Here is a 27,718-nt window from a genome sequence, read left to right on the forward strand (position 1 = left end):
AATATTTGTATTAGAATGAAAAAAAAACTATAATTTTGTCTGTGGTGTGAAACTTGGTCTCGGACATAAAGAGAGGAACATAGACTGAGGGTGTTTGAGAACAGGGTGCTGAGAATATTTGGACCGAAGAGAGATGAAGTGACAGGAGGTTGGAGAAAACTGCACAATGAGGAGCTTCATAACTTGTACTGTTGGTCAGGTATAGTTAGTATGATAAAAGTCAAGGAGGATTAGATAGGCAGGGCATGTAGGACGAATGGGGTGAAGAAGAATGCATATAGGGTATTGGTTGGAAAGCAAAAAGAAAGAGACCACTAGGAAGATCTAGAAGTAGGTGAGTGGATAATATTAAAATGGTTCTTAGAGGGATGAATGGGGATTGGTACGAACTGGGTAGATCTGGCTCAGGTTAGAGACCAATGGATGGCTCTTGTGTACACGTCAATGAACCTTCGGGTTCAATAAAATGTTGGGAAGTTCTTGGGTAGCTGCACAACTGGCGGCTTCTCAAGAAGGGCTCAGCTCCATGAAGTTAGCTGAAGATGATGTATTAAGCAGGCTTGTGCCGCGGTGTGTTGCAGTGTGTTGGAGAGTGTGTGCAGATTTGTCGGTCCACACGTCCACACACACACACGTGCGCCTTCCCAGGCAGGAAGCGGTCAATACACACGAGGCTGCTGCCTCTGACATGAGCGGAAAGGAATTCGCGGAGCGTGCCAAATGCTCCCACGGCCGGCCGGCCTCTCGCGCCACCGACACTGAACTCTTTCATAAACAACGTAAGAGTTATTATAACTTATAGTTACATGTTTATTAGAGGCAGAAGTAAACTGTGCTTATCGATACGAACGCTTCTAAGTCTCTAATGAATAACAATAATTTCGTGGAAATGTTATGCGGATCACTGGAAACCTAGGGGATTTGAAACGCACGTGCCCGTGTGGAAATGCGAATAAGATAACTCAGTAGGTACAAAAGCCACCCACACAGTCAGCCCAAATGAATAAAAAAGAAAGAGAACCGCGCATGCGTGTACAGTATCTTACATGTAGGAACTTCTACTGCACAGTATTCGGTCCGACCGTGACTTAACAGCACTGAAGTCACGAAAATTCGCTGCACAATAGAATGAAGAAGGTAAATTTGTCCCTCTGCTCACTTAATGCAGCACTCCGTCATGAAGACGTATGGGGAAGTAAAGCTATGGCTCCGTCATCCTTAACCTCTTTCCTAGGTGGGGGTGAGTGATCGATTTCACTCCTCGGCCGCTTTGCCCCCTGGGACACATCCACTGCTACCCTTTGACAGAAGGTTGGGCCCCGGGCGCTATGGAGGGGAGAGAAGCCTCTTGCTCCTGCCAGGAATTGAACCCTAATTCGTCATGTGTTCGGCACGTAGCGTAGTTACCTACTAAGTGGGCTGACTTCTAAGGTTAGGCAATATAGAACTTATAATATATGGCGTAATACAAAATATAATATGATAGAAAAATATAAATCGCATATGAGGTAAAGTTGTCCCTGTGCTTAACTAAGTTAGCACTAAACCATGAAGGCGCATGGGGGAGTGGATGTATAGATCCACATTTTCTTGAACTCGGCACTTGCTGCAGATAAGTGGTAAGCTTGGCCGCGCCACAGCTCAAGCGGTTAGTCGTGACAATGGCGACGTAGTAGCTGTTTTGTGGAAGGGCGATTGAAAATGGGGAAAGATTTGGAAGGAAATGGTTATATGACTTAATCGAGCTACAATCTCGGCATTTTCTGGGAGGGACTAGGGTAAAACCAGGAAAGACCTTACTCGGGATAGCCGCTGTCCCATCCGAGATTTGAAGTGATCACTTCTTAGAGCATTACCGCTACACCAAACATCTTTCAATGCAAAACATAGATAAACATACGTCTGATGAAAGATGGTTACCACAATGACACAGTTAAACAATAAAAGAGAGGTCTATTATTCGAATCTCGTGACCGGCAAAGAGGAGGAAGGCTATTCCTGTTGAGCTGTGTACAGATGCAGACAAGTCCGCGATCCGTGGAGGAAACGCCCCATCTCGAGTGCGTACTGCCAGCCTTACCTATATCCCAAAAAATTGGACTGTGCATGCTGTAGCGTCTAGACTTGAAACGAATCGTCTGGGACGGTCGATGCTGTGGGGTGGAGGCCGTCTGTGTCATTGATCTCGCCTCACTGACCTCCTACACACCGCTGAGCGTGTCTCGAGTCGGCAGATCCCAGCAGACTGGCGACGCGCTTTCGTGCCTCTCATACCGCTCCAAGTACAGAGTGCGCAGTTCGAGTACCGTCTGTGGACTGCCACCTTACCGTTTATACTAGGTTTTTCTCAGCTTCTGCTAGAGGAGAACAGATCATGTCAGTTCGGCTCCAGCTCGTGTGGGCAGTAATCCACTTCGAACCCCAATTTGAGAACGCCAGTTGAACTGCGACTTTTGTAGCTTTCTCTTTTCTCACTGTCTTCAAGCAGTTTACATGATCTGTTCAAGGAGGTGCCCACTTCGAGAGTCAGCTCAGAACTGCTGATGGTAATGTGTCATTTTCACCTGTTCTAAAAGAAAATTACCTGTCGGAACACCGAATATGTTCACTGAGCTATCTCCTGATTTTTCTCAGCCCTTCCAGGCAAAAATTCTGGAATATTTCCATAAATTTGGCTACGAGCGCTTCCTCTCACGTCCTGCCGGGCAGCCTGATGTAGCGGTAACACTCCAGACTTGTATTTGGGAGATCCTTGGGCTCGAATCCTGGCCGAAACACTTGCATTCTGAGGGAAGATTTTTGAGGTCTTCTCAGATATTCCAGGAAATACCGTGATAGTACCTTGATTAGGTCACGATATCTTCCTTCTGAATCCCTTCCAACCTGTTGTTCAACACCGCTACCGCCCTGTGCTGCGTGACTTAGCTACTGAGATCGTCTCCTTTCAATCCTGTTCAGCTCATTATTCACTGTCACACATACACAGACGGAGTTCTGCGTCAGCTGCTAAGTCAAGTACATGTATATCTTCGTTAGGTTAGAGGTTACAAGCCAAGGGATGCACTGTGTTAGAGTCCGGGCAATGGAACCTGGTACTGAGTGGGCTTTCGTAGGTCCTAAAGAGCGGGATAGCTCAGTGGGGAGTGGCGTCCAGCTGGGTCCACTCGCCACGGCGACCACTGATTGGCCTATTGTACCTGCCCCAGGTGATTATGATGATGGAGAATTTGGTGGAATGAAGATTGGCAGGGGAAACCGAAGTACTCGTAGAAAACCCGCCCATGCGCCACTTTGTCCACCACAAATCCCACTTGACCAGACCCGGGATCGAACCCGGGCCGCCGCGGTGGGAAGCCAGCTACTAACCGCTTGAGCTATGGCGCGACCTTATTAGGTCGCTAAGTTCCGTACACTGAAAATTCGACTTGTGTTGTAGCGCCTGAAGTAAGGATATTAAAAATGTGGTTTGTTACTAGGAGTGCTTCGTTCCTTGCTTGCTTTTCAGGGCACTCAAATTAGGGAAATTAAATATCTGACTTATTTCTCTTGCGGAGCTTATATATTGAGGATGTGTAGCCACGAGCGAAACGGTTACAATTACTCTCACAGTAAAGCAGAGAGTGTCGGACGGCCAACAGTCTATTTCTTTACCCAGGTGTATGCGATGCTGGTGAACATTTCCTCTCTCACATCAGTGAATTTCTAGATCAGCTGAGCAGCTATCGTTTCTTTTATCAGAAATATGGGCGTAGTAAAGCCAATGAGAGTGGCATGAACTGTCTTGGCTCGCTCGGAAGCCGGGATCGTGGGTTCCAATGCCACTCGAGGCATTTGTGTTGTTCTGTGTGTAGGCAGTGGCCTTTTGATGGACCGATCCCCCGTCCAAGGAGTCCTACCGATTCTATATCTGAGGGAAAGTCCTGCCATTGCATCAGCCAGTCCGTCAACGAGTCTAGCGGCCATTCCGCCACGGCAAACCTTGCGCGCGGGCCGGCGGGGGGGGGGGGGGAAGGGANTGAGGCCAATGTCCGCGCCAATCCACGACACGTCAGCTGTTCCCGGCAATTCTGTGATGGAAACAAGTCAGGCACACAGTGATGAGCGACGCAGTCGACGCGCCGAGCTGGAATTAAATACTGCCCATTCAACAAGCCATGATAGCGTATGAGTGGTTTTCCTCAGTCTGTCACCTGGAGTAGTTCACGGCCACTTCAATCCAAGTCGATTCCATTCATGAGTCATCGTGCCGCTAGACGCTTATAGTCTTAGAGTCGTTCAATAAGCTAAAAAGGTGTAGTGGGATATGGAGGTAAAGCTTTACGCTCTGTTAACCTCGGCACTAAACTTACACGAATTGTTAGCTTCACGTAACAAAACAAAATGTTGGCTTTCTTACATGATTTGTATTTAAGTACAGCTTTTCATTGCAAGCGATTCATTATGTGATTATAGAAAAAAAAACTTAAATGTTGATTTGTTGGTCACAAAATAATGTAAGATTAATCTTGACAGTTTTTAATGCATACATATTTAAGGGATTATTAGGGAATGGAAAACCGGTCCCAGTGATAACACAATGAATGATTAATGAAGTCAACCAGTTTTAAGGAAACATTGAAATTCTGCGTGAGAAGGACGATGAATATAATACTAACTGAAATATAACGAAACAGGATGCTACCTCAATTACGTCACAACCGCTTCCTTACACATCCTTTCCAATTCATTACTCGTCAACCATACACCATTCAAGGCCATACAATCTGAGCTACTGACAACATTAAACAAACCATGAAACTCCACGCAAAGGAGAGATGAAACCCTACACTTGGTCACTAAATATGGTGCTCTAGATCATGTGAGAAAGTCCACCTGAGGACCAAAGCTACAACATAGCGCCAGCTGGTCAGGCCTGTCGCACACTGCATGAGCGACGATAGACGATGAAGCAACATTATTGAAATCATAGCCCTCAGGAATAAGAAAACAACCGGAAGTACTCTGGACAAATAGCAGCGGCGATTTGCACAACACAAATCGTGTTGTGCCGTAAATAAATTCGTTAACTGAGTCGTCTCACTATACTGTACATAAAATAGTAATGAAACGTCCGATCCGCGCCAGCTGCAACGAGTTCGCGGGAACGCCGATGGAGCCTCCACTTGACGGCTTGCATGTGAGTTACTAATGAAACCTGACATTTCATTCCGAACGCCTCTCTGTCACGTTACAAGTTGAGTGATTTCCAGCCTGCAGGGCGATGGCCGTAGGCACGCACATTTGCGTGTGTCCATTGCTATGTGTAACAAATGAAGAGAATTTCCATTGAATTTTAGACGAGCCTTTTACTCTAGTACAGTGGGGTCACTTGAGGAGGAGCATGGGTGACGACATAGCAACAGTGTTCCGCTGCCTGTGGTTGCGTGTGTATGATATAAGCTAAAAACATTACCACTCACCCGTAGCTCCTAATCTGTTCTGTAATTCTATGGAGCAACTAGTCACAGAAAATTGAAACTTAAAATGGCTGTTCATCCGAGAAGTCACTAACACATTCACCAGCTACAATACTTGCCACGTGGCGAGCTGCGTGCTTTGATTTTATTTGTAACAGTACCGGCACAGACCGTAGCACGCATGCGCAATCCCATTCCGCCCTGGCGGGAGATTTTGTGGCGTTTCTCACGCTTCTCCTTAGCGTGTAGCGTGTTGACTAGATGTCGCTATCGGCCATCCCGAAGGATCTATCCAAATAAAGTCCTGCGTGACAGTTTGAAACACATTAAATGCTTTCGGTGTCAGTAATAAACCGATAGGAACCCCGCTTGTCGATTATCAGTGACTGCTTATTCAAGAAGCCTAATTTGACAGCTACCCATCCTCCTTACCTGGAGGCCGTCTCCTGCACCTCTAAACTGACGGGGCCCCGTGCCCAGGTGACATGGGGCCCATCTCATGAGGACATACAACGAACTTCGTGGTCGAATAGGTAACTGTCCTGTATGGTAGTCGAGAGGTCCAGAGCTAAAACTTCAGCATGCAGACTGGCTAACCTAATTTAGATTGTTGTGGTTTTCCTCAGTCCCAGAAGACATATTGGGACATTTCGCTATACCGCTTTCTTCCCAATCCTTACGAATCAATTATTCACTCTTCATCCTACCATTCGACGCTATACTGTCCGAGCTATTGGCAGCGTAGATAAGTAGATAGATAAAAACTATTCCTGTAACAAACAGTGAAGGCAGATAGGGTTATGACATGACGAAGTTCCAAAATTTTCTGGACAATCCGCTCACAGATGGCGGTGAAGCTGTCAGCCTTACGTGTAGACCTCCGTTTACACCCAGGAAGATTCCTAGTACTCATTTCTGTTACAGGCTGAGTCTACCCCAGGGCTATATTGCGGCTAAAAGTATTAGGTCAGTTGAAATTCCAGTAACCTCATTGGGAATCGAACCCGCGACCTTCCGGCTTGTAGCAAAATGCCTCAACCAACTACGCTACCGCCTGCTCCAATAAGTAAATACTTGAATATTTATGAAGTTAGATACCTGGAGTCTGCACCAGACGTTACCGGATGAATTTACTTTCCTTTACTTGGGTAGAATGCGACCCCCCACTTTACCTACTGCGTGTTACGCCCCAAAATAAGAGAAGCGCCGTAGTCTGGACGCAAGAGCAACGAGCGTTACAAGGATACTGCACAAAATCAGACGGTCACAATTCCAAGAAGCCAATGAAGGCTGCCTCGCTGTCTATGCCCAATGTTTCTTTGTGATGCATATATTTATACACACGCAATGTGTCCCTCTCTTCTGAGCGCCTTTGAAATCCCAACGGCCATTAACCGGTAGGCCCTGGTAACAATAATAGCTCCAAGAAGTGTATCGAGCGTCAGGGGACAGTTCCATAATTACATCAGTTTAGTGGATTTCAATGTAAACACATAGACTTGAACTCAAGGTCGGTACTACAAGCAATTACAATGGCCTTGAGGTGAATGAACGAATGCAGTACAGTATGTTCCACAAGTTTTCGCCACATCTCTGGTGCTTATACAGAAAGATCGGCCAATCTGGACGGTTATTTAACACTTTAATTTCTTTAAAAAAGAGCAGTCATGTATACCACCTGAAGAAAGCAGTCTTCTGGGATGTGGCACCGTGTAGATATTGTGTTAACCGACGTTTCGGAGAAACTTATCGCCTCCATCTTCAGGGTAGAAGAAAAAAGAAGAAAATCTGCGAGCGAGGAAGCAGTCTGTTAGCACCTGCTCACGCTGGTTCCCTCGCGGATTCGTCGGCTAACACATCTACACAGAGCCACAACCCAGAAGACGGCTTGCTTCATAGTCACCGCCGTGAAAACCTCAAACCTTATATATACCACCTGTTTCAACGATAAAATCCCTGTATTCTACCCACATAGCGTATTTATGGTTTTCGTTGAGTCTCAGAATAAACATAAATTATTTCCATTCTTTAGTGGAGGCACGTTGCCTTCTGCTAAGAAACAGATTTTTAAATATTATTCAAATAAACTTCAGGCCTAAAAAATAAACCCCTCTGCTCTATGGGCCACTAAATTATTTTTTCAAAGTGAGCAGTTTACCTTTAACTCAGAAAATTAAAATTCTGCCTACACTGTTTCCAGCCACTCCTTCTGACTCTCCACTTTCACTCCACCTTCATCAGAAGCCGTGAGGGCGAAGCCTGGGAACCTAACAAAATGATAATTCCTCCCCCCTTCTCCTCAAATATTCCTTACTAACCTCTCCCCACCCACACGAATTTACCTAATCACTAACTCCTCAGCTATTTTCGAGCTCTCTTCGGGCTGTGAAGTGTTAAGATAAAGTAATGGAGGATGAAGTTGAGTTAATTAACTCCCTTACTGATCAACACAATAAGCAGATGTTACATGCTCTCCAAAAGGAAAACAGTGCCTATGTATTCAACTGTTTTAACAATTCCATGATACTACGTTTGCTCAAAAATTCTTCATTGGTTTTATCCTGTGCCAGTTCACATCTCAAAGCTTCTACCTAAAAATTGTGTATGCATCACCTGTTTCTCATCCCCAAATTCCCTACTCCGACCACCCCAAACAATATAACCTGAAGAGCCCAACTTCCTCCCGTCGCCAGCTTGGGTTCCGTTCCCTGCGAGTTCTCAGGCTTTTCCCCGAGAAGGACAAACAAGCAGAATTGTGTAATGTACTTCATTCAAATTGTCCATTTCAATATTATAACTGAGAAATGTTCATAACAAACGAAACCGATTACCGTAATTTTTATTGTTAGTGGGGTGGGACTAAGTCCCTTATACTGCGGCCACTTCTGGCCTATTGTACCAGCCCCAGATGATAGGTGAGGGTGATTGTGGAGCAACTGGTGGAATGAAGATTGGCAGGGGAAACTGAAGTACTCGGAGAAAACCTGCCCCCGCGGCACTTTGTCAACCACAAATCCCACTTGAACAGACCCGGGATCGAACCCGGGGCGCCGCGGTGGGGTTTACCGTATAAGTTCACTGTGTTTCACGACGCGCCTTTACCAAGGCCCAGGAAAACCAGGAGGGATTCAAATTGAATGGGACACATCAGCTTCTGTACTACACAGATGATGCAAATCTACTGGAAGGAAAAGTAAGTACCATTCTATAGGAACTAAAGCTTTATTAGACACACATATGAAACAGGAAGCCTTACGGCTAAGTGCTCAGTTCGAATCTCGGACGGAACATCGGGTACCCTGACTGAGGTTTTTCGCAGTTTCCCCAGTCCCTCGAAGCAAATGCTGCACTAGTATCCTCCTTGTTTCATCAGTCACTGATCATAAGACGCAACATGGTGTCGACTTTAAGCGTCGTTAAGTGACCTACAGAAATTGATACGCAGATTAGGAGCTTGGTCTAGAAGTAAACGCAGAAAAACAAAATACACCTTCATTTCTCGTCACCAGAATGCAAAGCAAAATCGTAATACAAAGGCGACCAGTAGTTCCCTCGGAAATTTGGTAAGTTCTGATATTCTGGAAGGACGGTAACAAGTCAATATTGCGTTCATGAAGAAATCAAAATAGATGTAATTCTGGGAATTATTGCTGCTATTCAGAACAGAAGGACACGTATTCCTGTGTGGTATTTTATAACGTAGTGATTAAAACAGGAAAAATAATTTAGTCTGAATTTTGTATGGGTGTAGAACTTGGTCCCTGACGCTAAGGGAAGAACATAGACTGAGGGTATGTGTGAACAGGGTGGTGAGGGGAATATTTTGGTCTAAAATGGATGAAATAAAAAGAGGTGTGAGGAAATTAAATAAATAAAAGTCTTGTAACTTAGGCCTACACTCCTCGCCAAATGTAATGAGACTGATTAAACCAAGGCGAATGAGCCGCTGTCTCGGCCGGGATTCGCAACCAGCACCTCCCGAACACAAATCTAGAGAACTACTACTGCTCCGGGCTGTGGTTCCACGCAGCTTCCTGCCTCCATCTGCAGTGTAGAAATGTAAGCAGAGAATGTAAACAAAAGCGATAAGAGTATAGACAGGAGGACGTGACGTCTGCCCTTGTCCGTACCCCATTTGTTTTATTTTTTCCATCCTGAAGACGGAGGCATAGGACTCCTACGAAACGTTGTTAGCGATCTACCAGATTATACGGCAACAGATCGCAAAAGATAGTAAACGTAGCCATCATAAATAGGACCTAAAAATTGTGATGATTTTATATTGATACATTTATTGTCTTTTTATCCTAAATTATCCATCGTCCTCTTTAAACAAAAGGTTTCGGAGACTAGAGTCTGTCTCCGTCTCCAGGTAAACACCTAGCCAGTTGAATCCAAACGATAGAGCTAGTCCCTATCTCCTGACACCAGCACCAACACAAGAGAGGATATACAAACAAACCATATCAACAATCAGCGACAGTTGAGACAAATATGACAAACATTAAAGAAAGGACTCCACATACAAGAGGCCTAGCTCCTATGTCCAGTCACTATTTAAGGCCAGTATCAGTGTACTTTCAGAATATAAGCCGTCACTAGAGGACATTCTCCGACAGTACCAACGTAAAAACACAGTTTTCTCACATAATCTACACTGGACGGAATTGTCGTTTTCTGACGTTTGCTGCAACAATGGGAGTCCAGATGGGTTGACTGATAAGATGAGCAACCAGAGACATGTGGACTGATTCCTTGTATTTCCTGTATGTAGTGTTCGGTTCAATCTGCAAGACCCTCTCTTCATTCCAGCATACTTTATGGATTTCTCGAAATATTGAAAAATCAAAATTAGCCCAATATGCATACTAAGAAGGCCAAGAAATATGTTGGAAAGAAGCCAAGGTCCTATAGATTGAAGCGAATACCACATACAGGAAATACAAGGAGTCAGTCCACTTGTCTCTGGTTGATCATCTCATCAGTCAACCCAGCTTGGACATCTCTCCCAGCTGGACTTCTACTATTACAGCAGAAGTCAGAAAACTACAACTCCCTCCAGCGTAGACTACGACTGAAAGTTATGTTTTTATGTTTGTACTAAATGGAGAATTTCTCTCCTTAGTGACTGTTTATATTCTGAATAAACTGATCTTTTAGGCATTGGCCGTTAAATAATGCATGGAAATTTGTAATGTTTTCCATGTTTCTCTTAACTCTCGCTGATGTATAATGTTGTGGTTGTTTATATATCCCGGCTTGTGTTGGTGTTGGTGTCTGAAGATGGAGTCCAGCTCTAACGATTGGGCTCAACTGAGTAGGTTCCACATGCAGACGGAGACAGAATCCAGTCTCCGAAACGGTGTGTGTGTTTTAAATAAAAAGCAGGAAGATGGTTAATGCCCAAAAGGACAATAATTGTTTTAATCTTCATAGTCCTCGCCAAGAGACCCCCAGATCTCACGTGAGGGGCACTCAGATTGCGGGTAAAAGAGCGAGAATACATTCATAAGAATGGCACATTCAAATATACGAAGATAAGTTAATGATTTTGGTCACGTGATGCACTTACTGGGCCCGGGTGATTCCCACTGACGACTCGCCTGAAACAGACAGAAGAAGAAACATTTATTGCAACTCATTAAGCCAAACAAATAATATATAGAGAACCTAGAACTTTATTTATAATCATCAAGCCGGCATGGTTCAAAATACAACAGGAAACTTAAGAAGGACTTGTTAAACTGTACCTGATATGAACATAAATTACTTTTGACGTTAAAATTTACTTTAATATAATCAACTGAGCGTGAATGTAATTTTGTGCCGTGTGTTATGGAAGTGGAAATGTTAATGCTACAATCAACACAACAGTTTAACATTCGACATGTTCTATTTTCCACTACATGTTTCGACCCTGATAAGTGAGCCATCTTCGGTTGGTACAAAATTTAATACATCAGTTTATCGAATTTTCATGCCTACATTCTATTGAACTTGTGTATCTTTGTCCAGATGTTTACATTTAGCTGTGTGGTCAATTTGTACATTTATCTGTTAAGTAGTAAAATATAATGTACAACATATTAAAGTTTACAGTCAATAGAAATGAATTTAATAGAACATAAAATTATGGATCTATATGTAGCCATAATTGTGTGCATGTAAGCTGTACTTTATGTGTATAAATTATTGTCACATCTTGAGTGGTACGCGTGACGAAAATAAAGGGTTCTAATTCGGATGAATGGATTTATTAGCACCCTGGTTATAAGTTCTCTTAAGTACACTCAAATACAGCGCTATCGCTGATTTACACAATTTCCAGTTCACCGTTGCACACGCACAAGCATTCTCAGTTTCCACTTGTCATCTCCTAGCAACAGATGTCAACACATAAATTAGAACTTCAAATCTCTATGAAGTCTTCTTGCTATTTCGCGTTTATTCACGCTGAAACCTCGGTATTAAAAATTCTTCTGGACTCACTCCTCCAGCCTACGACTGACTCGTAACTCGCAACTGCCCTGAACGAATTCTGTCACTTACTTCTATAGCAGCTGAACGGACATGAACCTACAGTAGACACATATCACGTGATCGCTATCCAGCCAGTCTATTGGCGCGCCGGTCGGTTCTACAGATAAACAGCTTCCTCTATCCTTCCGTGTTGGACCGTGTTTACAGAGCTGTTGCCTGGCAACGCGCCGATCAAGTCCGTTACAGTATTATTTCAGATGACCTTGATTCGAATACATATCAGTACGAATACTGTATCGCAGCGTCACAACACCTGTTAATACCTGATGATGGCCTTAAGGCCAAAACATGCAGTGAAATTATAGTGTAAGGTATATCTACACGAATAATTGTGTTGACGTAGCTAAACAGTACGATTTACATGAGGACATGCAGGAAGTTCGCGGCTTCTCACGTTCGTTTGATGATGTCTTTTGTTCGAAATCTGGTCGTAGTGATCGGACGTACATACAGTGTAACGACAGCGCAGTGTGTGCGTGTTTCTCTGTACCGTGTACTATGTTTTACTCAATTTGGAGTTTTTCTTGATTGAATTTGAGATGCTGTATATTGGCAGTATGTTGTATCCACCAAGTTGGTGTTGTAGTGTTAACTATTGTAATAGAATATTGTTATAACTCTGCGTTATTATTACGTTTAATGTGTAATATGTATGGAATATTTTCAGTATTAATGATATATATGATTTCGACCTACAAATTGTATGTGGTAGAATAAAAGTAAAGGTATCCCTGTAACAGGCCCTGCAGGCCCATAGGGTTGTGAGACATCGAGGCTCCCACATTTTCTAGACAATCGGCTGAGAGATGACGGTGAGATTCTCAGCCTTACGCGCCGGCCGTCCTTTACCCTCAGGAAGATTCCTGGTGCTCATTTCTGTTAGAGGCTGAGTCGATCTCAGGGCCATAATGAGGCTGGAAGGATTAGGTCAATTGAAAAATCCAATGATCTTATCGGGAAACGAACCCCCGACCTTCCGGCTTGTAGCGCAGTGCTTCAACTAAGCTACCGCGTGCAGCAGATGTATGTGGTACACCTCTCACAGCATTCCTTGTTATATCTGATATTACAATTTCCTCTAAGTTTAGCGATTCACAGAAACGGTACAGTTCTTTAGATAGGCTTCTGGTATTGTAGCACTGTACTGCAAGATGTGTTGGTGTATTAGTTGTCACGTTAGGTGGGTCCCTTGTCACCAGGGCCTGGCGCGTCCTCAGGTTGCGGATGTAGGAGACGCCCTCCAGGTACTGAGGGTAAGAATGTAAAGTGAAGGTACTCTTCTCCAAGTACAATTAGACTGATCAAGTCAAGGAGGATGAGATGGGCAAGGTATGTAGCACGAATGCTAGAGAAGAGGAATGCATATAGGATATCGGTGGGAAACCAAGAAGTAAAGAGACCACTAGGATGACCAAGGCTTAAGTGGGTGGGTCTTAGAGAGACAGGATGGCGTGGTAAGAACTGGAGGGCTCTTGTGAACACGGTAATGAACCTTCGGGTCCCATAAAATGTTGGGAAGCTCTTGAGTAGCTGCACAACTGGCGGATTCTCCATGGAGTTATTAAGTTCTTTCTGGGAAGTGACAAAGAAATCTCGCATGTGTAACTCCTACTCCTTTATGGCATACTTCACGTCCGAAATATATTTTGCTGTTGTTACCCTCTCACTGTTTACAACTGGGAGCATTTCCATTCACCGGCGATGCTCAATGTCGACTATTTCTCTACTGTGTTTACTTGCAAAGAATATCGAACCGAAACCGATCACTGTAACGAGGAGACAATTGAATAATGGGAAAATTGAATTTCTTGCATTCTGCAGGCTTCATGGTTGTGGTAAATATAATGCATTTTCCTTGAAATAGAAGAAACCGCACTCCAGTGGGATGGGTACACGTCCTGAACACTGCAGAGAGGCTCCTACCCTGGGCAGTGGATACGACCTTCACTTGTTCCTTGTTGTCATGGAGCCCGCAAAGAGCGTAAGTTCTGCAGAAGAAACGCCTGTCCCTTTCTGCGAATCACGTAACTGACTTTTATATGACCTGTTACCCTCCTATTAGATCACAAGCCGATGTAAAGAGAAAAAATAAAAATGGAGGGGTTGCCGTCACACAAACGTTCTTACAACATGTTTCGGCCCAGATAGGTCATCATCAGGTGATTCTTAAGGAAATACAATAATTGTGATGGATTACATATAAACTACAGTGCTAGCAGCATTTATGAAGATTCCTTGACCTTCCAGCCGCACTATGGTCCTGGGGTCGACTCAGCCTCTAACAGAAATGAACACCAGGAATCTTCCTGGGAGCAAAAAGTGGCCGGCGCATAAGGCTGATAGCCTCAGTTGCTACTTAGATCAGCCCCGACCGCATCTTTTCCAGTCTTTCCCATTTCACAATTCATCAGCTAAGCCATCACCCGACGCTATCGCACTATCAGTACCGATCAGCACCATAGACATGGTGACGTATGTACCCGTTGCTAAGCAGTCACTCGGTAAACAGCGGCCGTTGCTAGATAACGCCCACAACATACATGCATGCGATAATAGAACAACAGCGACTTCTGTGTGGTCCGTGCGCAACCGTTGTTATGCAACGGCGCGGCAAACTCGCCACTGCTAAAATAGAAGGTTTGTGTTTTCTGCATGGTCCGTGCCGAGGAGTTATCTTAAGGACAACTGGCGCCACAACTCAGTACCCATGGGGAGAAGGGTTCGAATACCTCCATCGTAGCCCTGTGAGTCGTAAGATGCGACGAAAGGGAATCCAGTGCCTGGGGGTATAACTGGGCCACCCTGTTCCTGGGGTATATAAATACGGGGACCAGGCCCTCTAGGTTGGGGGAGTTTCGAATCTGAGACAGTAAAATTTGGTCATGATTCTAGTGGGACTCGGTCCTGAAAATGACTGCGCTGACGAGGACCAGCAGCAACTGTAAACGACAGACCCAACCTCTCGTCACAGAGGATGTTACATAAGAACTATGACCGCAAGTTTTCAGTTGACAGTAAAAATACTGGCCGTGGGTTTCAAGGGGCATGTAGCCAAGACGAACGGATTGGCAGTAAACCGCCAGTCGTAAAGTAACTGCTCTGCTACAGTTCAGTTGCGGATATTAGCCGGAGAGTAATGACGTGAGTGCGGGAAGCTGAGGAATCACCACTGTTAGAATCCGTTGCTAGGAAACGGCTGTGGAAGACACAGCAGGCTTGAAGAAGTTTAGCGGATACTCTGGTGATTTGTAAAGTGTGGATATCAGCGATAACGCTGTAATTACTTGTAGTTCCGAGTGATGTATACAAGTGGTCAATAAATCCATACGCCGTGTATAGTCACATCCCTAAATACGTGACAATACTGTACTCGCATAAGACAAGGCTATACACAGTTGATGCAGGTAAGGGACAGCCTTAAGCTCCTTACGCACAGGCGGACATGATCTCCCTTGACTGCGTTCTGGTGAATATGCACGAAAGAAAGGTAATTTCGGACATATTTGTACGAACAGGCAGTTGAACGTAGGCCGAAGTCCTGACACGGGGCAGTGTTCTGATACCTACATTAATTGGCCTCTTTGTCGCACGTCCACATCGGAAAGATGTAAAAATTCGCATGTTAATTTCATCATATGTCTATCTGCCTGTCCATTGCCAGTGGGTGGGACTAAGTCTCTTGTACTGCGGCCACTTCTGGCCTATAGTACCAGCCCCAGATGATAGGTGAGGGTGATTGTGGAGCAATTGGTGGAATGAAGATTGGCAGGGGAACCGAAGTACTCGGAGAAAATCTGCCCCAGCGCCACTTTGTCCACCACAAATCCCACTTGACCACACCCGGGATGGAACCCGGGCCGCCGCGGTGGGGAGCAGGCGACTAACCGCTTGAGCTATGGCGCGGCCCCTGTCCATATGTTACTTTTCGAGGATTTCCGATTTTCGTCAACTTTTATATCTGGAGATGTTTCACTAAAATCTGCAGACAAATTGCAATTTTGTTCATATCGGACAACCACAAAGGACAGTTTACACACTTCTCTGCTACCATCTCGAGGATAACTCGCTAAGTGTATAAAGACTGAGGCGTATCTTTGGTACAAATAATCACCACATCACCATTTTGCCACCCTCATCAACCGATTCCTACTTATTCATTTAATTTGTTTAATATGTTTGTTTAATGGTGATTTGCATCTATTTCTTTTTACTTATTTGCCCCCAAAATCTTTCGAAAATAGAGAAGTTGTAGAGTATTCCTGTCACATTTCGAAACAGGTGAGCAGAAGGGTTTCACTTGCTCACCAGAACTGGTCTGCTACGCTGTAGCTCCTCGTCAGTTCGGACTTCGGGGTTGCAATGTCTAACGGTTCGGGGAAAACCTCGACCTACACTGCCTTACAGCTCAGCTTGACGCCTGCTTCTATTCTGCTTACTCTTCGACCTTGAAGATGTGGACAATAAGTTCCTCCGAAACGTCTGAATCTTTCCAAACTACGTGGCATTACAACCCAGACAACAATGTGAAAACCTCAAATCACAAGTAAAAGTAAAGCTATTCCTGTGACAGTCTGTGGAGGCCCATAGGGTTGCGTCGAGGCTCCCATATTTTCTATACAATCGGCTCAAAGATGGCGGTAAAGTTGTCAGCCTTATGCGCCGGCCGCCTTTTACCCCCAGGAAGATTCCTGGTACTCATTTCTGTTGGAGGCTGAGTCGACCCCAGGGCCATAGTGAGGCTGGAAGGATTAGGTAAATTAAAAAAAATCCAATTACCTCATCGGGACTTGAAACCCGCGACCTTCCGATTTGTAGCATAGTGCCTCAACCAACTACGCTACCGCGTGCCTCTATGTCGTATTATGAATTTGGTAAAATTATATTTGAACTCTACGTAAAATACTATATGAATTACGTGGGCCGCTTCTTTGAGAGTGAAGCTGCCCCCTGTGCTTAGTTAAGCATCATGCCATGAAGACGTATGGGGGGAGTGAAGGTATAGATCCACTATTTTTAAACTCAGCTGCTTTAACTCCGGGGAAAGAGATCTCAGTATTCTTTAGATATGAACCCAGTTCGGCTCCAGAGCCGGTCTGGATTCAGTAAAGAGACAATTATGTACCTCTAGGGTATCGAGCCCCGGTGATCCAGTCACTGACTCATCTTCTCCTGCTCTGGTCCAAAATTAAACTCATCTGACAACTTTTGGAGTACAGCTCTCATACCAAATTTAAACGGAATCTGTCAAGTCATTTGTGAAATAAAGCATTAGGACATACAAACAAACAGACGGACTTTCCTTTTCGCTGTGTACTTCTTTTGTACACTAGAGTAGCCACTGAAGGAACTCCCGAACGGAAAGCTTGACGCAGGTAATGAAGCGTGGTACACATCGTCCAGAGGAATTTGCCCACACGAAAGTGCAGGGATACGAACTCAGAACCGAGTCAATATAGGATCTGCCTCATTGTGTCAAGTAGCCAATCTTCCGCCTGCTCGAAAACTACAATCAAATTCTCCGTAATCTGTGCTGGATTTGAGGTTCTGGGATGTACCGCCGTATAGTGAGGCAGACGCTCACAGACGTTTCGGAGGAAGGCACTGCCTCCATGATCAGGATCCAGATAATAACAACCTTGAAAGCAGACGCCTGCTTGCTGGCGTTTTCTTGGATTACTCTTCGAGTTTGAATATGAAGGCAGTAAGTTCTTCCGAAACGTCGGTAAACTTCTACTGGGCTACACGGGATCACATCTCTTCGGTTATCATCCTTCTTCGCAGTGTGCCATGTTTCGTCATAGGCAACATTCTTGATGGAAGCGTTTCTTTTATCTGCAGGATGTTGCGTTTAAACGCCTTCCCGTTACTTCTACCATTCAAAGTCCTCATCGCCGCCATTTTGGAATAGTTCAAGTTAAGGATTTCATACAGCGACGGGCTGGACGACCCGGTTTCGATTCCCTGCATGGAAAGGTTTTTCTCTTGTCCACGGCGTCCAGACCGGCTCTGGGGCCTACACAGACTCCTATCCAACAGGTAACAAAGGCGATTTCCCCGGAGATAAAGCGGCTGAGGCGTGAAGCTGACCACTCATATCCATATGCTACCGAGTCAAAGAATGGTGAAGCTATACCTCCACTCCCGAATACGTCTTCATGGCAAGTGCTTAATTAATTAAGAAGGGGGAACTCTTTAGGTCCTAATACGGCACGGCCTGTATTTCTGTAGGGGCTGGTTACTTCACAAGGCTGCCAGTGATACTGATGAATCATAAATTGGGAAGAATTCGGAAGTAGGAGTGGACCAGCTGAGGCAATACGAGTATGACGCCATTTGCCTGCAGGGTCCGAGGAAAACCGCGAGAAATATCTGTCAGGATAAGTGTCCTGGCCTAAGTTCACGAGCATTACCGCTAAGCCAGCCCGCTCGGCGTGGGAAAGGTAAAAGTAGAGTTGTCCCTGTTAACAGGCCGAGGAGACTCATGGGGATGTGAGACGTCGAGGCTCCCACATTATCTATGCAATCGGCTCACAGGTGGCAGTAAGGTTGTCAGCCTCACGCGCCGGCCGCCCTTTACACCCCATGAAGATTCCTGATACTTATTTCTGTTAGAGGTTGAGGGCCAGGGCCATAGTGCGGCTGGATGGAGTAGGCAAATTGAAAAAAAAAAAAGCCTCATCGAGACTCTAACCCGCGACCTTCCGGCTAGCAGCATAGTGCCTCAAGCAATTATGCTACTGCGGACAGTTATTAGAAGTGCAGAAGAACGGGGTGCGAGATCTTCACGCCACCTGCAAGTGAAGTGACGCAATAGTACTGACTCCAAACTGGGCCTAAACAAAGACGGTTGTTACGTGGAAATAGTGCGGCTGTCTGTTAACATTTCCTTCTACAAAGGATTCAGAACAGCTTGGAAACGTTCTAGGCTTCGTACCAAAATTGTCCATTATAATCGTCGTGTTGTAACGTAACTTAAGCCTCGTTCCAGGCAAACTATTCAAACAAAGGCGCATCACAGCGGGCCAAACTGATGGACAAGCAGCCGTCTGTTAACGACCAAGCCCCACTCATCTCTGAGTCACATCTCTTCTCCTCTTCTCTCCCCCCTTCCCCTACATCTCGTACCCGCACCCAGGAAGGGGTTTTTGCACTGCCTGTACTTTTGAAACGAGATAAAGAGGACAGAAAAAATGACTGGCAGAAAGTCTACTCCAAAGAAGTTATCACATGAAAGATATTACACAACGACCCAAAAATAGTTCTCAGTATAAACTCGTATATGCAAACCTACAAAAGCTGACGATCTCGATCTATCGACTTTGAACTCTCCAGTGCCGTGTTGTCATCCCGTTGTAGAGGCACCGGTCTCTCTGGTGAGCATATTGATCAGATATGAGAGGCCTTCATCCTGCATGTACGGTAAATATTTGTTCGGGAACACACACGTGTAGGCGGGCCCGATCAGTTTCATATTGTGCTCAGAGTTCTTGCTGCTTCCTGCTACTCCTTCGCTTATTCTTCAACCCTGAAGATGGAGGCAGTACGTTGCTCCGAAACGACAGTAAAATGTTACTGCACTACACGGCGTCACATCCCACTAGTTGGTAGGTGCGCCTCAAAGTCAGTTTCGTGAGAACATAGAATCCAACAGAACATAGTTTCATTAGGGACCACGAATTTCCTCCGAAACAGTGCTAATCGAATCACGCCGGTGCCCGACAAAGTTAGGAAATGTAAGCACACAGAAACTCTTTTGCGTTCGCTCATTTCTGTTTCAGTCAACCTCCGAACCCGTGAGACTTGCCTAAAAACTATACTAAAACGAAATGTGTATTCTATTCAAAAAAATATTTCAGTCTAACCAGTCACGTGCCGGTCACGGTAGCCGAGCGGTCTAAGGCGTGCACTGTCTTCGCTCGCTCGGAAACCGGGATTGTGGGTTCGAATCCCATTCAGGGCATGGATGTTTAGTTTGTGTGTGCGTTTTTCTGTGTTTGTGCACAGGTAGAGGCCTTGCGACGAGCTGATCACCCGCCCAAGGAGTCCTACCGAATGTGTAATATTTAGAAAAACCGAAGTGAACAGAGAAGGCCTAGGCCCACTGGGGCTGTAGCGCCAAGGAAAAAAAACAGTCACGTACGAGATGTGAGCGGGAACTCAATGTACGTCAAGTCTTCATGTACACAGTTATCGCTGACCGATTTCGACCAAAACTGGAATGTATCAGCAAATTTTAACAGAATTTTTCAGTATCAGATTTTGTGAAAATTCTTTTGGCAGTTCTCTGCCCCTGTTAAATGAGGACGGAGGGACGCGATGAAGCCAACAGGCGCGGTTTTGAAATTTTTCTTCGGGATCGCGCTAAAAGAGTTCGTTACATCATTAGTGTAACTGACAAAGACAGAGCAAAACTGAGTTTCATTACACACTCTAACAATACACCTCATATCAACATAGGCGTACACTGTCTAGCCCGGTTGTTACTAGTCGGACAATGCTCGCTTAATGAATTAGACGAGGCGAGACTGTGGCTCGCAAGCTGTATGCGGCTGGTTGAGACCGTTACTGCACAGCGCGGGAAAAGAAAATTAATTAACGTATTTTATTAAAAATGGAGCTAATATAAAAACGCTGTTGCTTGTCCGGCCCAACTCAATGCATCCAACTTCATCAAGATCATCACATAACTTGTACAGTTCATTACTGCACTGTGCTCTCGACTCAATGCTGTCCATTTATCGCCTATGAACTGTCCTTAAAAATTCCACTAACATTTGTAGGGGCATATTACCTCCATCTTCAGGGTCGAAGAATGAGAATGAGGCAGGGTGATATAGCAATCATCAATCACCGCTCTGGAGCCTTAAACCCAAACTTCACTGTTTGAGTTCTGGTAGTGTTAATTCTGTGAGATGTAACACTACCCTGAAGATGGAGGCAGGAAGTGCCTGCGAAATGTCCGTGAACTTCTACCAGACTACATGACGTCACATCATAGAAGAGAGTAGTTCTCGTGTTATTTTATACTTTTCATATCGTCATGTGTAGGGAGGGATTTGTGCGTGAATAATTAGACGGGTTCTGGATTGGATGATTAGCCTTTTCTATTGTTGAGAAGGCTTATTTACTGATCCGTTGCCTAGCAATAGACGTCCTATTGTTGCGCGCGTTGGTTCCCGGGGAAATGTGTTTACCGAGTAGTTGCTTAACAGTGGGTCTATACGTCACAATATATATTCGGCGGTAAAATATGAATTACCTTCCTGTGAATTAAATTATTCTCGGAAATGACTACAAGCAGCTGACGTCACCGAAATGTTTGCCAAGATTGCCAGATTTTCCTCTCAGTTGTCTGTACGTAGTCAAATGCACGGAGCCCGTTCCTAATTGACAGAAGGATAGTCGCTCAGCTATTCAAGATTCCTCTCCTCTCCGAACGGAGGAACTGATCCTGAGCCAGATGAATCCAGTCAGCATCCTCCCATCATGTTCCTTTCAGACGTAAATACTTACATTCTGAACTTTCTGGTAAAATTTATTTCATATCACTTAAACTTGAAGACCAGCGCCTTGCGGGTTGCAGCGCCGTGCACTGCACAACTCGGGGAACCCTGCACTCTCACCGCGTGGGAACCTCAGATCAAACCATCTGTCATGTCTGTTAGTGACTATTGATGGCGTTTGGATTGGTGAATGGATTTATTGACCACTTATACACTTAACTCGTAAGTACAAGTAATTAGAGTTCCACAATTTACAAACCAGAGACCCGCTAAGCCTTTTCCAACCTGCTGTGTCTTCACCAGCCGTTCCCTGGCAACGGTTACTAACAGTGGAAATTCTTCAGCTTCACCCGTTCAGGTCCTATCTTCGCAGCCTCCCGTACAGAAATACCTAACAACGGACCACGTAGAAAGCACCCCGCTTCCAACAGTAACTATTGCTGTGTGTGTATGCGTTGCCGCGGGAAAGTGTTTACCGAGCCATTGCCCAGAAACAGCCGTTTACAGAGTCATCGCTTAGCAACGGCTCTATACGCCACCATGCAGCTGGCAGAGCGGTAACTTTCTATTCGCGAGGTTCCGGTTGGAACTCCGGCTATGACATTTGCTGTTCTGACTTAGGTTTTTGGTGGTTTTCCTCGGTTCCTTGAAGCAAATGCAGGGTTAGTATCTCGATCAGGCCACAACCGCTACACAGTCTACGCAGTCTACACTCTACACAGTCTAGACTCCGACAGCAAACAGCAGCAACGTAAGAATGTCTCATTAGTTCTGATGGCCCCGTTCTATGAAGATGGGGGCATGTGTAAACCTTTCCGTGTAGAAGTCGTCATACCGTTTCAATAGAAATGTCTGAATTCATAGAGTTCACATGTGATCGGCGTATGGGCCCTTGTTCGAAACTCGTTAATTTCGAGCAAATAGCTCGTACACCTCTAACAAAAACACGTGTTACGTATGGGCCAGTGAAAGTATATATCCTCTTTACTGGGTTATACAGAGCGTTCAATCAAGGAGGAAACTTCGCAACACCGCTGACCCGGACCAACATTCCTCACAGATCGCTGCTGTAACTGTAACGGCGCGCGTTTATCAGCGCTAATGACTCATTTTGCTATCAGCGGTTACAGCGGCAATCTGCGAGGAATGTTGGGCTCGGTCAGCGGCGTTGCGAAGTTTCCTCCTTAACTGAACGCTCTGTACTTATGTGAGACCACATTACGTCGAATATGCCAATGACAGATGAATTGGGAAGGACTCCAAAGGAAGTGTTCGTGACCTGATCCAGTTACTATCCCGGAATTTGCATGGAAGGGCTCAAGAAACGCAGAAACCTCTCGGTTAGGATATTCGATGTTCCGACCTAGATTCGAATCGAGCACCTCCAGAATGACAGTCAAGTTCTTTAGAGCTAAGCCAATTCGTTCCTTTCCTTGCATTTCAAACATTTCCACCAGATTTTGGAGACATGGAAAGCACTGGATGGAGGGTCTGAAATTCATTAAATAGTCGCTTGTATTCCGGGCTATAGTCACAGGCTCCCGCCTAAAGGTCTGCGTGTTTCTCAACACACAGAGCTACTCTCGTTGCGTATAGGCCTCCAGAGACAGGCACGTTTCTCAAGTGTCAATTGGTCTCCCCTAAAAATTCGCTTAGTGGGGGGTGGAGTCCAATTGGGTCCACTCGGCACGGCGACCACTGATTGCCCTATTGTAGCCTGCCCCGGGTGATTATGATGATGGAGAATTTGATGGAATGAAGATTTGTAGGGGAAACCGAAGTACTCGGAGAAAACCCGCCCCAGCGCCACTTTGTCCACCACAAATCCCACTTTACCAAAACCGGGATCGAACCCGGGCAGCCGCGGTTGGAAGCTAGCGACTGACCGCTTGAGCTATGGCGCGGCCTTGGTCCCCCTAGCTTCATGCTGTCCTGACACGATGACAAACTCGAAACAGAAAGCCTCTCTTATCGCCGAGAATACAATAATAGGAGGCGGGAGAAAACTGCGTAATGAGGAGCTTCATAACTCGCAGTCCTTGCCAAATGTTGCGAGATGAGTGAGGCCTGTAACACTCATGGGAGCGGAGTAAACCTCAAGGAAAGAGACTAATAGGAAGACGAAGACACAGATGAGAGTATAATATTGTCACGTATCGGGGTTGTGTTACTGATAATGGATTCGATTATTGGATTTATCGACACTTCTTCACAATTACAGCCAATTATAACAGCTCACACAGTGATCTCCTTCTGAATGACGTGTCTCACGAATCTCTCATGATTCTCGGGCAGATCTCAATCTCTCGAATTCACGAAGGAACTCTCTTTTATAACTAAGGGTTCTAGTGTTTACAACTTGTAACTGGAAACGACTCGTTCGTTGTTATTCGTTGTAGGGGGGAACGTGATTTTCGAGTCGTTGCTAAGCAATTGACGTTTGCTCCGGCTCCACAATTCCTTTTTTCAGCAATCATGTCACAATATTAAAATTGATTAGGGAAGTAGGGTGGGGTGTGGATTGAATTTTTCTGGCTCAGGATAGAGACCAGCGGCGGGTTCTTTTGAACGCGGCATGAAACTTGCGGTTTCATAAAATGCTCGGAACTTCTAGAGTGGCTGAGCAACTGGGGTTCACAAATGAGACGACAGCTCTCGTAGTCCGGAAAGCACATTGGTTTAATGCCGTGACGTTTCCATTCCAGCTGTCTGCTGTCATGGCAACCGCAGAGGAGTAAACTTCAAACCGAGCTATAAATCACGATGCTTCGGCAGAAATCTCTTCCGATCAGCGGTGCCTGTTTCCATTTGTGTCTCCTGGTGGCTCCTTTGAAGCTTTCGTTCCAATTTCAGCCTCACCCGGTGTCATTCTTCTATTCATGGCACCGGCTGATGTTCATATCCCGGACAGGCTCGCTGCTAGTTGCGTGTTTCTCCTATGAGCCGCTGTACAGCATTGCTCCTGGTTGCAAGATGACCGCCTCACATTTCCACCGATTGTCTCGCCGTTTGATGATAAAATAATGAACTGACAACAGCGCTACATTCTTCCTTCACACTTACGCTTTCTACATAATTCGCCAGAAATAACCAATTCCCGTTCGGACTAGGCGAAGTGAGGTATTGCAGTTCAAATGGGATTAGGGCTGAGCACCGTCCATCTCGAAACAGCATTGGACGACATTCACGTAGAGCTAGGGGCAGTGGCAATTCTATATTTACACATGAATGTTCCCGGCTGTTCTGTGTCCGCCTGTGTTTGCGATCCCCCCTTTTGCCGTCTAATGTTGAAGTGAATTTCGACAACAGAGCTACATTCATACGCCTGCGCAGGAGCTTATAGCCCGCACTTCCTACGAGGCTGGCTGAGGTGGACTGTCAGTGACGTCAGCCACCACACCACGCATCTGCGAGTAAAAATCTCGGCCTGCCCCTGTCAACCGACAGGCCCTGCCAGCATCTGTCTAGACGAACAGCTGGAAAAGTTGAGCGTGAAGTTGTCCTTGTACTCAATTGTGTACGTAAGCACTATGCCATGAAGACGGATTGGGTAGTGGAGGTATAGCTCCAATCATTTCTGACCTCGACACTTGGGCGAGCTCAGTGATCAGCTTCACGCCCCATGCTGCTTTACCCCCGGGCAAAGAGCCCAGATAGCCACTGGAGAGAAAGCTGAGTGGACCCAGAACCGGTCTAGACGCTATGGGCAAGACAGTAATCGAACCCCGGCCGTCCATCCGGTAGCCTAGTCGCTATACTGACTGAGATGTGAGCAGGACATGAACCGTACGGCAAAGGACTTGAGCACTTGATCTCCATTATCAGAAACGTGATACTGAATCTGAACGCAACACAACGCTTTCAGCTCTCAGGAAATACTTGTACATTCTGTCCGAAACAGCCAAACTAAATTGCTGGCAGGCAGGCCTGTCTACTTGCTGAGAACTTCATAATCTAGAACAGGGAATGCGTTCCGGCCGGCATAACAGAGATCAGGGAAAAGCCGAAATAGCATTATGAGGACTTTGTGATTTATGCTTTCTTTCCAAATTCTGAGATTTTCACGAAGCTCAAAATTCATAATACGACCTTCTGGGTTATGTCACCGTGTAGCCTCGAATTTGGTTACCAACGTTTCGGAGGTATCTGCTACTTCCAGCTTTGCGGTATACTTAGTTCATGATGTCTATGACGTGAGCGTTAGCACAGGCGAAATGCAGGCCGGCAAGCACGGTACGGGGGAAGTCTCGTGCCCCTGCATATCAGGAACACTGCGCGTGTGCAGTGATATTGTCAAACGTCTATTTTCGTTACGACATTGGTGATTACTTGTTATAAACGGAGTTCAGAATTTTGAAAAAACTTTTCGCAAGCGTCGGCTTATTTTTCAACTGGCCATGGCCAATTGATTGGCCGTCTTTAGGCCCAAATCCTGCATGAAGCAGCTACAATAATTATGTCACGTAGGGATGGGTTATACATACAGAACGTGTGGGCGTGCAGTTAAACGAATGCTAGTGATACTTTGAAAGCTTAGACTTTGAGCACCAAGAATAAATCTAGAAATGATGTTAAACTCTGGCCGCGCCATAGCTTAAGCGGTTAGTCGCTGGCTTCCCGGGTTCGATCCCGGGTATGGTCAAGTGGGATTTGTGGTGGACAAAGTGGCGCTGGGGCAGGTTTTCTCCGAGTACTTCTGTTTCCCTGCCAATCTCCATTCCACCAATTGCTCCACAGTCACCCTCACCTATCATCTGGGGCTGGTACAATAGGCCAGAAGTGGCCGCAGTACAAGCGACTTAGTGCCACCCTACTAGCAATAAGAAAAAATTAAAGTCTTCAAACTGTGGACGGGACAGAACTAGCAGAGAAGAGGGCCCAATTTGGGCTTACATCCAGTAACAACTTGCCCTCTTTTCCTTCCACGTTCTCACATCCTCCTGCATGTCATCTGTCCTGGCTTGTTCCCCTGGCGATGTCAGTCTCTCTCTCTCCACTTTCATGCGTAAAATTTCTCTGAGATTCTCTTTCCATCCTTAAAACCTGTTAACATAACCGTCTTATTCTAGGGGCCGGGGTAGCTCGGTCTTTATACCGGCTGGACGAACGCTGCCGCCATGGGCAAGAGATCTTTTCTTCTACAGGATGTCCAGACCGACTTTGGGGCCCTCCCAGCAAAAAACCCGAAGGGACCGGGGATCTATCCCATAGGATAAATAAGCTGAAGCGTGAAACTGAACACTCAGCTGCATATTTTCACGGGTAGGCGATACGTGACTAATAATTGTGGGCTCTAGATTCGATGGTTAGGTTTATTTGACGTCACTGTTACAATCATCCTCAGCTCCTTCTGGATACCGACTCCCTCTCCGTGTAGCTCTGCTTTGTTCTCTAAAGCGCGCTGATTCGTTGCAGCAGACGCTTCTTCTTCTTCTTCTTCGCGTTCTGCCGTATTCTGGTCTTCTGTCGAAGTCAAAGTCACATTGCGACTGACAGTCAGTCGGTAAGTCTTGGTGTCGAGCCCCATCTGAGGCTCATGACCAGATATTTATTGCTGTTTGACAGTTACGGTCTTGTTTTTGTGGGAGCGCCCTCTCTGACGAGAGGACTGAAGCTTTCTTCTGTGTTTGCGCTGTACGAAATCCGCTCATGGGATAACGAGCAACCCAGCCTCTCAACAATTTCACATCCTCGAGTGTCATATCTGCGCCCCCTAAGATGTTTGGCAGCGTGTGTAACTTTTGCCAAACAGCCAGTGTGACGTCACGACGGCAGCCAACATCCAAGCCGGTTGCCCATGGCAACCACATGTAGTGTTCTTACATGACCTAACCCATGCCGTCTGCATAGGTACGCAGATAAAGAATAATTGGGAAATGATAATGGCCCAGACACAACATCCTGCTTTCTTCAGCCCCTCAATTCTTCTTCTTCTGTTTTCCTCTTCTCTTTTTCCTTATTCCCTTCCACTAGCTTCGCGTAATTTTACGTTACAAGAATTCTCGAACTAGCTTTCTCGGTCGCAGAAGTAATGCACTGTGAGAAACAGAACTTCATACTCCTTCAGTTGACATGTGTTGATAAAGTGGTGTTCAATATCACGTTTTTCCAGTATTGTTGTTTCTAAACTGTTGTGTACAAAACGAAGGCAGAGTTGTCCCTGCGCCGGGAACACATGTGAGGGAGTGGTTGTATAGATCCACGTATTCTTGACCTTTG

At 45.5% G+C, this 27,718-nt stretch overlaps 1 protein-coding gene across 6 annotated transcripts in view; it reads right to left on the bottom strand.

The window, feature by feature from the left end:
* LOC111863799 overlaps window positions 1–27,718 on the bottom strand; it is a 512,607-nt gene that overhangs the window by 319,693 nt on the left and 165,196 nt on the right. For all 6 annotated transcript variants that reach the window (XM_023850539.2, XM_033751102.1, XM_033751085.1 and 3 more), the window contains exon 2: window positions 11,029–11,059. In XM_023850539.2, the coding sequence (XP_023706307.2) occupies window positions 11,029–11,059 (31 nt within the window). The remainder of the gene's footprint in view (window positions 1–11,028; window positions 11,060–27,718) is intronic.

Source organism: Cryptotermes secundus, unplaced genomic scaffold (genome assembly GCF_002891405.2).
Source record: "Cryptotermes secundus unplaced genomic scaffold, Csec_1.0 scaffold1894, whole genome shotgun sequence".
Lineage (NCBI taxonomy): Eukaryota > Metazoa > Arthropoda > Insecta > Blattodea > Kalotermitidae > Cryptotermes > Cryptotermes secundus.